The sequence below is a fragment of the Danio rerio genome, chromosome 12, assembly GCF_052040795.2.
Source record: "Danio rerio strain M-AB ecotype USA chromosome 12, GRCz13ab, whole genome shotgun sequence".
NCBI classification, from domain to species: Eukaryota; Metazoa; Chordata; class Actinopteri; order Cypriniformes; family Danionidae; genus Danio; species Danio rerio.
Window position 1 is genome coordinate 49642584 of NC_141032.1, and position 14917 is coordinate 49657500.

The 14917-nt window shown below is 41.4% G+C and overlaps 2 protein-coding genes across 22 annotated transcripts in view; both read left to right on the top strand.

The window, feature by feature from the left end:
- Nucleotides 1-7485, top strand: part of zranb1a (zinc finger, RAN-binding domain containing 1a) — a 30012-nt gene extending 22527 nt beyond the window's left edge. For 5 of the 21 annotated variants that reach the window (XM_087277060.1, XM_087277061.1, XM_087277059.1 and 2 more), the window contains exons 10-12: nucleotides 1448-1677; nucleotides 5980-6372; nucleotides 6525-7485. In XM_087277060.1, the coding sequence (XP_087133186.1) occupies nucleotides 1448-1677; nucleotides 5980-6198 (449 nt within the window). In that variant the 3' untranslated portion in view covers nucleotides 6199-6372; nucleotides 6525-7485. Of the gene's footprint in view, nucleotides 1-1447; nucleotides 3303-3431; nucleotides 4080-5979; nucleotides 6373-6524 lie in introns of those variants that run through there. The other 16 variants (XM_087277070.1, XM_087277071.1, XM_087277069.1 and 13 more) reach the window with 6 other exon arrangements.
- Nucleotides 7486-14260: 6775 nt separating this feature from the next.
- Nucleotides 14261-14917, top strand: part of mtr (5-methyltetrahydrofolate-homocysteine methyltransferase) — a gene marked incomplete at its 5' end in the record, with an annotated part of 38496 nt that continues 37839 nt past the window's right edge. The window contains 1 exon segment of the mRNA NM_198072.1: nucleotides 14261-14379. Within this exon segment, the coding sequence (NP_932338.1) occupies nucleotides 14349-14379 (31 nt within the window).

A 14917-nucleotide genomic window follows, 5' to 3' on the forward strand; every position in this document is an offset into this window, starting at 1 on the left:
TTTGGGACTGAGGTTTTTGGGACAAGAGAGATATGACTTGGCCCAGGTTGACAGCAGTGGGTAACGTTGTGCATTGTCTTTCTCCCACTTGAGAGGACAAACCATGAGTAAGATAGAGATCTCATGTCTGCATCAATCTGAACAGTGTGCTGACAACACCGCTATTCAGTACGCGCGCGACAACACAGCTGATAAGAACTCGCGCGACAACACAGCTGATAAGAACTCGCGCGACAACACAGCTGATAAGAACTCGCGCGACAACACAGCTGATAAGAACTCGCGCGACAACACAGCTGATAAGAACTCGCGCGACAACACAGCTGATAAGAACTCGCGCGACAACACAGCTGATAAGAACTCGCGCAACAACACAGCTGATAAGAACTCGCGCGACAACACAGCTGATAAGAACTCGCGCGACAACACCGCTATTCAGTACGCGCGCGACAACACCGCTATTCAGTACGCGCGCGACAACACAGTTGATAAGAACTCGCGCGACAACACAGTTGATAAGAACTCGCGCGACAACACAGTTGATAAGAACTCGCGCGACAACACAGTTGATAAGAACTCGCGCGACAACACAGTTGATAAGAACTCGCGCGACAACACAGTTGATAAGAACTCGCGCGACAACACCGCTATTCAGTACGCGTGCGGCGACAACACCCGCTTTAGGGTTTTCCAGCTCTTTTTCATCCCCGCTTCTAGCAGCACACTCCATTTCCGCATTACTGGATCTGTAGTGACAACAGACCGCAAGGGATGATGGTGAAGCATGGGCTGATGGGAATTGTAGTTTTCGCTACCGTTCGCTTCATTCGCCTGAGCAAATTTTCTCAGAAGACCTATAGTTTTACCGAGTCATGCGACTACGGTAATATCGAAAAAAATTAATATTGCGGTATGACGGTATTTACAATACCGTTACATCCCTACTAAAATTGAATCGATTATTTTGTCGTGCACAAGAACATCAATATAAAAACAATAAACCTGACCTCCTTGCTAGCTGCCGCTTGGTTGGATCGTATTTTTGTCTGTTTGTTCTTCATCGTCCACTGCATCACTTCCTCTTTTTTCCATCTTCATTATTAATATCACAACCATTTGGCCGTTTAAAGAAACTTCTCAGCTGCTGTGAGATATTTGCAACTGTATGCAGCGGTGACAAAGAGGAGACAAAACAAGAGCAATCGCCATCTGCTGGACAGGAGTGGGAATTACAGTTAGCTATAAATTACAATAGATCCCCCTCAGCATAATCCGTCAAAATGACGGATCACCTTCAGATTTTTCTTTCACTGCTGAAAAAAATCCGTCAATCACGGAAAATATTCAGTTAATGCGACCTCTGGTGTACATGTATTTGTGCTTTTATGTGTGTATGTTAACCTGTGTGTGTGTATCTGCCTGCTTGTGTGTGTGTGTGTGTGTGCAGGTGTGTATCTGCCGCTGCTGTGGGAGCAGAGCTTCTGCTGGAAGAGCCCGATCGCTCTGGGCTACACGCGAGGTCATTTTTCTGCTTTGGTTGGCATGGAGAGCGACGGCTACGATAATCGCGGCGCGGGAGCTAATCTCAACACTGACGATGACGTCACCGTGACCTTCCTGCCGCTGGTGGACAGCGAGAGGAAACTGCTGCAAATTCACTTCCTGTCAGCACAAGAGGTAAACACACACAAACATCTCTCAAAGAGGACGACACCTTCAAAACATCAACATCACTGTGGCATTTCATTGTAAATATTAGGTGTTAGTGAAATGTTAAGCGCAGGAAGGATTTTAATGGCACTATATATGCTGGGGGTGTGAATTGAGGTGCTTGATTTAAAATTTTTAATGATTTTAAAAAGTCCTTGAGTTTAGTGTCCATGAAAGAGTGGGAACCCTGTGTTTATTTAAATGTACAAAAGAGCTCAATTAGAGATGCCCAAGCTACACTCCTCGGGCCAAAGTTGGCCCATGGTAACCTTTAAAGGGCCATGAAACCCCCTCATTTCAGCAGGGTGTTTTCACACCTCTACTTTGGAAAAAGTCAGAAAAGTGGGCGTGTCCAGCTCTGTTTAGGGGGGAGTGTCGGAGAAAGAAAAGAGGCATGGTGTGGAAGTGACTTTCAGAGTCAAAAACACACACACACACACACACAGGGGAGAAAGTGACTGTGTTTACATGGACATCTGTAGTCGAATTATTTGCCAAATAATTAAATGGTGGACTTTAACTGCAGTTTGGCTCTTTCATTCAGGGAATTCATTCATGCTCCTCGCGACAAACGCGATATTTGATTCGAGGAGCTGCTCTAAGCGTGTATTTTTCATGCAATGTTTGATACCGCACGGCGAATGAGAGAAAAAAACCCTCCGCATTTCCCGGAAACTTAGATGCACACGGCAGGTAGTGTCAGAAAGCCGCGTGTGTTATTCCGGTCACAAAATGCGGTGAAAATCCTACACAAGGTTAAAGTTTGGTTGTGGGGCTAACATGTTTACACTCGGTGCAATAGTTAACTTAGTTCGATACGAACAAACTGAATAAACAAAGAGCACTGGTCGTTCACTTACCAAATCTGTAGAGACAGGACAATCACCAGCAACTAGAGCCGCGTCTTTATTAAGAGGAGACTACAAGCGAATCCGGATCTCAGCGTTTGCAGATGAGAACAGCTCTCAGGTAAACAATAATCCTCCTTAGACATGTAAGTTATTGTTGTCGAGCGTCGCGTACACTGTTAATCCACACGTGACTCCAGCTGAGCTCTCACAGAGAGAAAATGAAAACAAAACTTCACTGCAGCAAACTATAAAAGCAACACTTCACGCTTGTTTTGCCAACACAACGTGGCGTCTCTGTCGTCTAAACACTGTGACAGTAATGAATATTAATGAAGTTGCACAATAGAGCGCGCTGATTGGTTTGAACCAAGCCTTACTCATGCATTAATGCAACACACTGTAAGACGTAATAAGACACACTCTGGCACAGAAGTCCAGTCTTCACACTGGAATACACGCTATTATCTCATGACCGTGACGCAGCTTCAAAAATTAGTTTCAAACCGGAAGAACGAATTTGCTTGAAATAACGCAAAAACAACCAATTTACACTTTTTAGTGAAATATAGGTGTCCTAATAGTGTTTTTAGCAGTGTGGGACACATATACCACTGTCAACAGCTCAACACATGTGTTTTGGTGTTTCGTGACCCTTTAATATGGCCCGCCATCCCACCTGGGAAGAGAAGGAGAATAATGGGGATGGTTTAGATCAGGGATGTCAAACTCAATTTCTGGAGGGCCGCAGCTCTGCACAGTTTTAGTTCCAATCCTAATTAAACACACCTGATCAAACTAATTGAGTCCTTCAGGCTTGTTTGAAACCTACAGGTAAGTGTAATGAAGCAGGGTTGGAACTAAACTGTGCAGGGCTGCTGCCCTCCAGGAGTTGAGTTTGACATCCCTGGTTTAGAATCAGAATCTTTATTGTCATTGTACAAAATACAACGAAATTTACGTTTGCCCTTCCCTTCAGTGCAGTCCTATTTATCTAAAACAACAACAACAACAACAAGAGATAAAAGGATAAAATAACAACAATAATTAATCATTAAAAGAGTAAAAATACAATACTAAAAGTGCGTATGATGTGTGTATAAAGTGGCAAGTGCATTTCCTAGCAGCTTTTTAAATTTAAAAGTGAATAAAATGTTGGCTATGCAATTTAATGTCCAAGCGTATAAAGAGGCAAGTGCATTACCTAACAGCAAGTTAAAAAGTGAGTAAGATTAAAATGATTTTGGCTAGAGGTGTGAACCTACGATTATCATGCCTTCGATTCGGTTCAATTCGATATCCCGGTGCATCACGGTGCATTGATGATGCTTTCTATATACAGTGTTATATTCTAGGGGGGAGGCTGTAACAAGCTGTCTGTATAAACACACAGACACACAGCAACACACTGTCTCTCATTCAAACACATACACAAACATAGACAGCACCAAACAAACAAACAAACAAACACACACACACTTAAGCCCTCGCAACAGAAAGAGCTCGCACTAAGCGGAGCAGAAAAACAAAAAAAAAAACGAAAAACACAGAAGAAACAATTAATTTTGACACCCCTAATTTTGGCCAGAAACACCCTCGATTTAAAGTCCATTCATTATTGCAACAGCCCTTGGATATGTACTATTTTCTGTTTGTTTTAGCTTTTATGGTCCTATATCGTCTCCCTGAAGGTGACATTTGAAATAGGTGGTATGCTGGATGGGACGAGTCCTTCAGGATGTTGCGTGCATTGCTGTAGCAGCGGGCCTTAAACAACTCCTCTGAGGAGGGAAGAGTGCAGCCGATGATGTTGTGCGCTGTGTTGACAACTCTTTGGAGAGCAGCTTTTTCCTGGGCAGTGCAACTGGCATACCACACTGGGATGCAATATGACAGCACACTTTCAATAGTGCATCTGTAAAAGGACACGAGCAGTTATTGGGCCAAGTTATTATTTTTTTAGCACCCTTAAGCAGGTCGCACACCAGAAGCGCCGCTCGGCGCCGCGACACGGCGCGTACATGACAGATTAAAGTATCGCACACCAGACGCGCACATTCGAATGATATTTAACATGAAACTAATCAGATGGCGCTCTGTGGCGCGGCTGAAAAATGAACTGCGTCCTGAGCCGTCGCCGGGCGCCGCCGACAGCCGCCGACTTGCGGCGCCGGTGTGTGTATCCTGATAGAAACCTATGATTAGAATTCTAAAATACGTGGCGCTGCGCGGCGCGCCGCCGAGCGTCGCTTCTGGTGTGCGACCTGCTTTAGAAAGAAGAGAGATTGTTGTTTCAAATCTACTGTAACCTTTTGTTTGTTTTATTGTTAAAAGCTGACTTAAATGAGTGTTTAATTAAATAGTGTGAATTAATCAGATAGCTTAAATGTATTTATATTTGTGTGTTTTTATATTTGTGTGTGTGTGTGTGTGTGTGTGTGTGTGCGTGTATATATATATATATTGTGACTACCCCAGGATTTCAGTATGGATGTGGCAGATCCTGATTGGGTGCCTGGTTGCTCACTAATTGGCTCAAACCATATAAAAGCGAGTGTGTGCTAGCTTCTGGAGGACAGTGTGGCTACGGGCCGTCCTCGAGTCAAGACCATCTCTTGATTTCTGCAACCTTATGGTTTTGTTTAGCATTATTTATTTGTGTAGTTATTTTCTTTATTTTCCCCTAGACATTTGTTTGTTTGTTGATTTTGTTGTTCTAATTAGTTTTATGTATAATAAATAAGTTGCATATACATTCTTTTGTTGTCCGAACTCTTTTATGTTGCGACTCGAACGAGGGGGTCGTAACAATATATATATATATATATATATATATATATATATATATATATATATATATATATATATATATATATATATATATATATATATTTTTTTTTTTAAGTTTATTAAAGTTACCATGGGTAATTTCTTAATTTATTTCATATTATTAATAAATAAAATTTCTATTGCATTATTTAATATGAATAAATCAATTGTTTATATTTTATAATCCACGTATTACAATAAAAACATAATTCATTTTCTAACACAATGGAGATCAATGCCGGATACACTAGTAAAGGTGCAGCTGCCTCTGCTGATGTCTGCTGCATTATCTTCTATCATCAGTCACCGTGATTTTTATCCTATCTGATTCATTTACAACATTTAGTTGAAACATTTAATTTTGGCTTGCTTTTTAGTAGGTTAACAACAAACTACCTCTCGTCTAAGATGGGTTGGCGGGCAAAATTAAAGGTTACCAAGGGCCCACTTTGTCCCGCGGGCCCTAGTTTGGAAATCTTTGTGGTAGAGCAATAGACAATACAGCTTGTAACCTACAGTATAAAACAATGGAAACTCATGGAATGTCCCCACAATTCACATAAACAAACCTGTGTGTGTGTGTGTGTTTCAGATGGGCAGTGAGGAGCAGCAGGAGCGTCTCCTCCGCCACTGGCTGGACTGTTGCGTTACCGACGGCGGGATGTTGGTGGCGCTGCAGAAGAGCAGCAGGCGCAGGCATCACCCGCTCATCACGCAGATGCTGGAGAAATGGCTGGACGGCTACCGGCAGATGCACCCCTGTCCCACGCTCTCAGACGGAGAGGAAGAGGAGGACGACGAAGACGAGTGAACACCTCAAAAACATTTCAACACCGTTCCACACACACACACACACACCCTCCAAATGCCCTGAATGCAGTGCAACCACTCCGGAAATTACATTGGCTGAGCGCTTGGCGTGCTGCAACTTAAGAAAGCGCATGCTATCACAACAAACGCCAGCCAATTAAGATTTAAGACATGGGTGTCCAAACTCAATCCTGGAGGGCCGGTGTGCTGCAAAGTTCAGCTCCAACTTTCTTCGACAAACCTCCCTGGAAGTTTCTAGTATACCTAGAAAGAGCTTGATTAGCTTATTCAGGTGTGTTTAACTTGGATTGGAACTAAAATATCCAGGACACCGGCCCTCCAGGATTGAGTTTGGACACCTCTGATTTAAGATGACCGCCTACGTGTCACAATGCAAACAAATGAATTGAACACATGCTAATAGCAGGGAACACAGCGGAAATGTTTCAAGGAGACCCTAAAACCTGACAGACCCGGCTATTCCGGTTATGGTTATTGAGGCTAATAATTTGCAAAAGACAAAGCAATGGGGGAATCAGGATGCTAAAATAAACAACAAATCCCCAAGATGGCCAAGCAGTAGTCATGGCACAATAAACAAATCCCAGCCAAATCCGTCACGTTTTAGGGTCCCTAAATATTTGCATGTGTTGTGAGGAGATGCAGTGTTTATTCCTAATATGTTTGCATCGTGATTTAAAATGCAACACAGATACTGTCAAACATCTTAATTAGCTCTTTAGTAATTGCATGTGCTTTCTTAAATTGCAGCACATTAAGCTCTCTGGGCCACCGTAGGAAACGCACAGAGGCTTCTGAATGGAAATCTTTGCGTTTTGAAATGAATTCTTACAGTTTCTTTGATTGTTTTCCTTCCTCTCCAGTGAAGCTTGACTGCATGTGGCTCTTGACATCCAGAATGAGGAGAACCGGAGCCGGTTAAACGAGCACTTACACAAAGCACACAGTCCGATGTTTGTTCTGCTTTCCGTTGGAGGACTGAACGCTTATGATTTACTCACACTAAAGGATTGCGTGTGAAGACGTGCACACTTCTCACCCATGTTTCTGAAGATGTTTCTGTTGTCGCTCTGAGTGTTGGTTTTGGTTGATTTCGATTGTATTTATTTATGTCTCGACCCTCTCTGTTTGCAGACTCCTGTAAGAGTTCACTGACATGTTGAGCCTGTGATCTGGCGCCTTATTTGTGGGATTGAGAACAGGAGGAGAGCCAATCACGCGGCTTTAAAAAGACATTAAAGTAGAAACACGTCTGCTCTCAGAGCTACTCCTGGCCTCATTATTGCCTGTGCACATCGCAGAGAGCTCTCAATAGCTAATCATTGCACAGAATTAGACTATTAGCATTTTATTTATAATAACGGGCCAATTTTAAATATACATTTCTATTTTCAATCGCTTAAATACACAACACAATCATAGAACAGCATTCACCTGGCTAAATACATCCATATCACCCACATGAAATGGTAATAGTAACTAACACTCATGTTTTTGAGCCATACCATAGTATTATTCATTCATTGTCTTTTCGGTTTAGTCCCTTTATTAATCAGGGGTCACCACAGCGGAATGAACCGCCAACTTATGCAGCATATGTTTTACACTGCGGATGCCTTTCAAGCTGTAACCCATCACTGGAAAACACCCACTCATTCACACACATACACTACAGACAATTTAGCTTACCCAATTCACCAATACTACATGTCTTTGGACTTGTGAGGGAAACTGGAGCACCTGGAATAACCCACTCCAACACAGGGAGAACGTGCAAACTCCACACAGAAATGCCAACTGACCGTTTTTTTTTACAATAATTGCATTCTGCCGACAGATATTATTATTTTATTTGAATACTATGTAATGTAAACAGACACCCAAAACCGCCAACACTGCTGAAAAATCCAGCTTAAACCAGCATAGGATGGTTGGCTGGTTTTAGCTGGTCAACAAGCCTGGTTTTAAAGGGAGTTTTAGCTATTTCTAGGCTGGTTTCCAGCAACTCCCAGCCTGGTCTTAGCTGGTCAGGCTGGGAGATGGCCAACTAAAACCAGCTTGACCAGCCTAGCCAGACAGGTAGCCCAGCCAAAACCAGCTATGCCCAGATTAAACCAGGCAGGTCAAGTTGGTTTTAGCTGGTCATTTTCCAGCCAGACCCAATGGTATCTGGATGCAGCCTTTATGATGCGATGCAATGTCAGACTCAATGGACTCAATAGAGTTAGTGACGTCACTGTGACTGGTGGGGTTAGGTGAGCGCATTAAAAAGCATTGAATGCAGCTCAGATTGCACTGCACCAGGTCTGCATCCAGACCCCTCTCGCCAGACCAGCTAAGACCAGGCTGGAAATGGCTGGAAACCAACCTAATTATGGCTAAAAACCCCTTTAAAAGCAGGCTGGTCAACCAGCTAAAACCAGCCAATCAGCTGCTGGTTTAAGCTGTTTTTTTTTCAGCAGGGAAATTAAATAAAGGCGCAATACTGAATTTTATTGGGTGGGAGTTGTCGGATGAAAGTGAGTAGGATTGGGGGGTCACGGAAGAAAGTGAAAGTGAACAGTGGACGGGGGAGAAGGGCAATTGTGGAGGGGGATTGGTAAAGTGAGATGCCGGATCCGGCGTGTTCCGGCACAAATTAAGCCCTGAAATTGTGAGGTCCCAGAACAGATCGGGGTAATGAATCCGAATTTTAAACACAAACTTGTGGTTGTTGATTGTAAAGAAAAGAATCGGTTCTTTTAAATGAATCATTAAATGACTCATTCTCGTGCGCTTGTTAATTGCAGATCTACAGCGGTTTCATTCATTCATTTTCCTTCAGCATAGTCCTTTTATTCATCAGTGGTTGCCACAGCAGAATGAACCACCAACTATTCCAGCATATGCTTTACACAGATACCCTTCCAGCTGTAACCCAGTACTGGGAAACACCCAAACACACTCATTCAGATACACTACAGACAATTAGTAGTGATGGTGAAATGAAGCTTTCTGAACCAGTGAAGCGCTCGACTCATTTTTATCGGAAAAAGGTCGTTACTCGAAGCTTTCCAAGTCAGAGCTCGATGAGGACCTCTGCTGGTTAAAGTGTGGGAAAGCACTGCGTTGCAATAATGTCAAATGTTCACAACTGACCAACTCATTCATGTAGTAATACAACAACAGTAATCTAAACAAATGACTCAATTACTGTAGTTTATTACACATGTTATGTTACATTACGCCACCGATGACTAGTGAAATCTGAGATATTCAAAAGTTTTTACAATTATCGTATTCCAGCTGGATTTTTACCCACCACCTCATTCCAAGGATGGAACAAACCGGCGATTCCTAAAGAGGAGGCTATAGGAGAGTGATTATGGGGCTGCACGCTGACACTACACTATAATATGCAGTGGCCATCGTTAAAAATAGTTGTAAATAATACACTAAGTGTGCTTTCACACCTGTGAATGGATTCAGTTGTTCTAAAACAGAGATTACAAATGTTACATTGTTGCTCTTTGCTCTTGGAGCGGTTCGCTTTCACACGGCAGAGTTTCTAAACGGAATAAAAGAGCTAAAACAAGTCACGTGTGAGTAAACTCTCCTCACATTGGTCAGAGTGTCAGGGTTTATTTTGCAGCGTCCCGCTCAGCTGTCAAGGGAGGTGTCTGGTGGTGTTTGACAGGGTGCATGCGAAGAGCGAGGGGGGATGCGGTGGGGAGGGGTGAGGAGGGATGGGGTGGGGAGGGGTGAGGAGGGATGGGGTGGGGAGGGGTGAGAAGGGTGCGCGATGTATTTGAGGACCGGGTGAGAGACACGCGATTTCAGGGAGATTATCCCTCATTTGTGGGCATCCGGGAGTCTCTGTGCATTTGCGGGAGACTACTGAAACTTCCAGGAGACTTGGGATGTCTGGAATGACCTCCTGCCCTACTCATATGCCTATTACTAATAATAATAATAAATACTAGGTACTAGGCCCACCCGGAATCTGTGCGCACAGAATTATGCAGATTTTTAGCCCATCGTTAATTCTGTTTTTTTACTTGAGTAAATGTGTGTAAATATATTTATACATATTTTTTTTATTAATTTTAGTCATATTATTGACTAAAGTGAAAATAGTCGTCTGATTTATGTACAATATAGTTTGTACAGTATTATTTTCTGTCTTTTACTAGAGATATTATATGACAAACTTACTGTATTTACCAAATAAGTGAATCTCACTGGATTAGCATTTTAAACATTAAATAAAAGTTTAAAAAGTATTATTTTTTATTTCAAATATTAAGGTTTTAGTTATGATACTCCCAAAATAATTCTGCAAAAATCCGCAGACTTTTACCAAAATTCTCCTTAGAAATAGCTAAAACATCCGCAGATTCCGTCTGGCCCTACCTATTACATATCCATAAAACACTGTGATATAGCCGGGCTCGGATCATATCGCTTTCTCACTACAATCAATCCGCTCCAGAGTTCGTGTCAGTCGAGCCGAGACCACCTCATTCAAGTGATCTTGGAGCGATTGATTTGGCGCGGATCAGAGCGCGATTGCTGGTTTCACATATGCCAAACGAACCGCGCTAACTGAGCAAACGAGACCGGTTCCAAAACAAAAGTCTGGGTGTGAAAGCAACCTAATACAATTTAGTATGGTTCAAAACCTTTTTACTATATATTACTATTGTATTTTAGTTGAATTACTGGTGTGTGCGACCGGTGCAGTGCTTTGAAACAGTAGAAATGTATGTAATCGACGCCTAATCTCTTGATATACACTTTACTAATCCACAAGGGTGTTTAAACCATTGAATCAAAATTGGAAGCAGTCCCGTGGGTATAAGCGAAAATGAAGCTTCGGAGGCATCATGTGATGATGGCAAAACGGGGACCTGATTTCTCACCACACTGGTACCTTTTTGCTGTGAGGTGACAGCGCAACCCACTAAGCCACAGGTGTCAAACTCAGTTCCAAAAGGGCCGCAGCTCTGCACAGTTTAGTTCCAACCCTAATTAAACACACCTGATCAAACTAAAGCCTGAGTCCTTCAGGCTTGTTTGAAACCTACAGGTAAGTGTGTTGGAGCAGGGTTGGAACTAAACTGTGCAGGGCTTCGGCCCTCCAGGAATTGAGTTTGACACCCCTGCACTAAGCCAACGTGTCGCCCCCCACCGCTGTTTACACTCATTAAAAATGAACTTTTAGACTTTTTTTGTGTTGCATTCAGATTAAAAACACTGCTCCAATAGGGAATAATAATACAAACAAATGATAAGTAACCTATTATGAGTAGCATCATTTAGTCATTAATCAGAACACAATGCTAATGCTAATTTAAAATGCTGCTGTTCTCAAATATCAATATATCCTGTAATTTGAAGGATGTTAGTGCCAAAAAAAAACCCCACAAGGATTGTTGCATTAACTACATGCATTTTATTAAGAAATCATAAGGGCTGGGAGGAAGAGCAGAATAAAACCAGTTCAACATGTTCTTGTATTACCATGTTAATGATGGGATCGTGTGTTGGCTGCTGAACTTTACCCATGAGCTGACTGTAGTGTGTGTGATATGGGGCTCCTGTGCCGAGGGTCAAAGGTCAGTCAGTGTGTTCAGCTCAGAGTGACCGATGACCCTGAGCTCCGCTGTCATCCTCAGATTTGGTGGTGAATCCCACAGGTTCTGCTGTGAGATAAGAGACACTATGGCAAGCTACTTTAGCTTAAAATGTGTTACTTTTAATAGCACTTTAAAGTTGGAATGGGCGATTTATAATCTTCAGGGCCCGGTTTTTCAAAAGTAATCCACTAGGATTTTGGATAAGGGATTGGATCAAATCTTGAAAATTGGTTTTTCAAAAGAAAGAACGGATCACATAATCGGATTAGATCACATAATCTTGGTTTTAATCCAGATCAAACCTTTAGTTTGGGTTTTTCAGACCTTTTTGTAGGATTTGGATCACTTTGATCCAAAAAACCTGGATTAAACTGATCCCATCAGAAGGGTGGATTTAGCGTGGATTTCATGCCCAAAATGTAATGAAAACTTAATGTATTAAATAATACTATTTTTGGATCATGCAGTACGAGATATACAATTTATTCATAAGGTTTTAACTTTATTTGTTCATCTGTCAGGCTATAGTGATTATAGGCTTTAACGTATTCAGCCTTTCAGTATAGGCCTACAGCAGGGGTCACCAGACTTGTTCCTGGAGGGCCGGTGTCCTGCAGATTTTAGCTCCAACCCTAATCAAACACACCTGAAAAAGCTAATCAAGATCTTGCTAGGTATACTTGAAACATCCAGGCAGGTGTCTTGAGGCAAGTTGGAGCTAAACCCTGCAGGGACACCGGCCCTCCAGGACCGAGATTGGTGACCCCTGGCCTACAGCAAAGTAGAAAGAGTTTGGCCTCATAAAATAATCCCCCAAACAGTCATAATTGATATATATATTCATCAAAATGGAAAATATTTTTATTTTTAGAATATTTATTAGTGATGTATGCAATGATTACAGAAAAACAAAAAAAAAATGCAAAGAATGGCAATCACTGATTTTTTAAATCACCTTCAACAATTGCAAAAAGAGACTGAAAGGGCAGAAGCACAGCTTCATCTGGCAGAGGAACCACTGACTCTGACCAAACTGCAGCAAACCAAGGCCAGACTTGAGATCCGCCTCCTAAAGAATACGCTCAGACAGGCTGGTCTCTCCTCATTAGATGAGGAAGTCTGAAATTATTGTGGAAGTTTTGACATTCAGTCTGTTTTTTATTTAAAACATCTATATTTGAAACTTATTATAAATATCCTCAATGTACAGTGTTGTAGATCTTAGATAAGCGGACTGCTGGAAGAGGATGGGGTGGGGTTTTTCTTACTTTTATTATTTATTATTATTTTATTATTTATAAAATTTTCTTAGTTTTCATTTCAAATACAAATAAAGTTGTATAGACCCCACACTGGCTATTCTACTTGTTGCTCTTTACATAGGCCTATCTATCTACCTACATTGTGATTGAGCACTGGTAATCCAGGTTTAGTGATCCTGAAAAGTTCCTATGCGGATCAGATTGATCCAATTCGAAATTGCTTTGAAAAACTGGCTCAAAAACTAAGCTGGATTACATGATCATGGATCGCAAAAACAGGATTACTAAATCCGGAACAATTTTATCCGGATTAAACCTTTTGAAAAACCGGGCCCGGGTGGGAGGTCAATGTGACTGTTTTCAATTTCATATAGCATTGATAATGTAATTTAATTAAAAGATAGTAAGTAAAACAGACTTAAGCATCCATATAGTTAAATTGAGATGAAAGCTGTCAGGAGCAGCAGGACCGGGTGAGGGAGATTATCATTCATTTGAGGGCATTTGCATATGCGGGAGACTCCTGGAACTTCTGGGAGATTTGGGATGTCTGATAATAAAATGTTGGTACACTTTATTTTGATGGTCCCTATATTGCACATTTTGTTGACTAAAAGTTGCATTGCAACTACATGCCAAATAATTCTCATTTGAGTATTAGTAGACTGTCTGCTTAATATCTGCTGATTCTGCTCCTTCAACAGACATTTCACTGCCTATAAGAAACTTAACAAGTACATGTCAACTTACACTAACCCCAACCTAACAGTCTACTTATTATCCAATGAGAATTAGCTGACATGTAGATTCAGCGTAGCTTAAATTCAACAACATGCGTTAAAAGGACCATCAAAATAAAATGATACCAATTTTTTTATAGGTACTAATGTAATTATGACGAGTAGCACTGGTTGCATTTAAAGCTAATTTAGCTTGCCATACTAAAATATAACTATATCGAATGTATAAATCAGATATAACCGTTTAAAAGAAACCTGCTTAACATACACATGTTCTGTGTCACGCAGAAATTATGAAGCAGAATTCTGAGCATAAACTGATTTGTCCGCGCATGTGCAGAAGTGAGGCTGCGCATGCGCAGTTCTCCTACACGTGTACTGCAAAAGTTTCTCACGAAGAAAGACTGCCAGTGTTTGCGGTCATAATAAAACAGGTCTGACTTGACAGTGCTGCATTTTAAGGTCTTCATTCGGGCTGTTTCGGGTCACGTCAGGACTTTATTCGGCACGATGCCGCCAACGATCCACCAGAGTCCAGCCGGTGAGTGCAGTGTCCGGGTCTGTTGATCAGACCACCGCTGTCAGTCTGCAGGAATGGCTGATTTCTGCAGCAGTTCATCTCTGATGCATATGGTTATATAACAGCTCGCTTTGACCTGTAAGAGACAGTAGTTTGGTTAAAGCGTATTATTTTACAGATGTGTTTTGATCAGGAGCTGTTTGTTGTGTGACTGGGAAATAAAGACATTGATTAGTGTAATGTTGCGTCAGTCATCAATATGTCACGCTTATATGATAGATACCAATCCATTAGATACTAGTAACTATTAAATAGATACTAGTAGTTATTAATTAATACTAGTATTTATTTATTAGACACTAGTATCTTTTGTAACTATTACTAGTAACAATCCCTGTTTTACTAGTCAGTTCTGTTTTTTTACTCGTCTTATGTTAAGACTAGTACAAACGGAAGAGTAGAGTTCAATTAAACATTTTACTAGCAAAATAAAAATAGTTACTAGAAACATTTCAAACAAGTACTAGTATTTAATAAATGTGTACTAGTATCTTTTAAA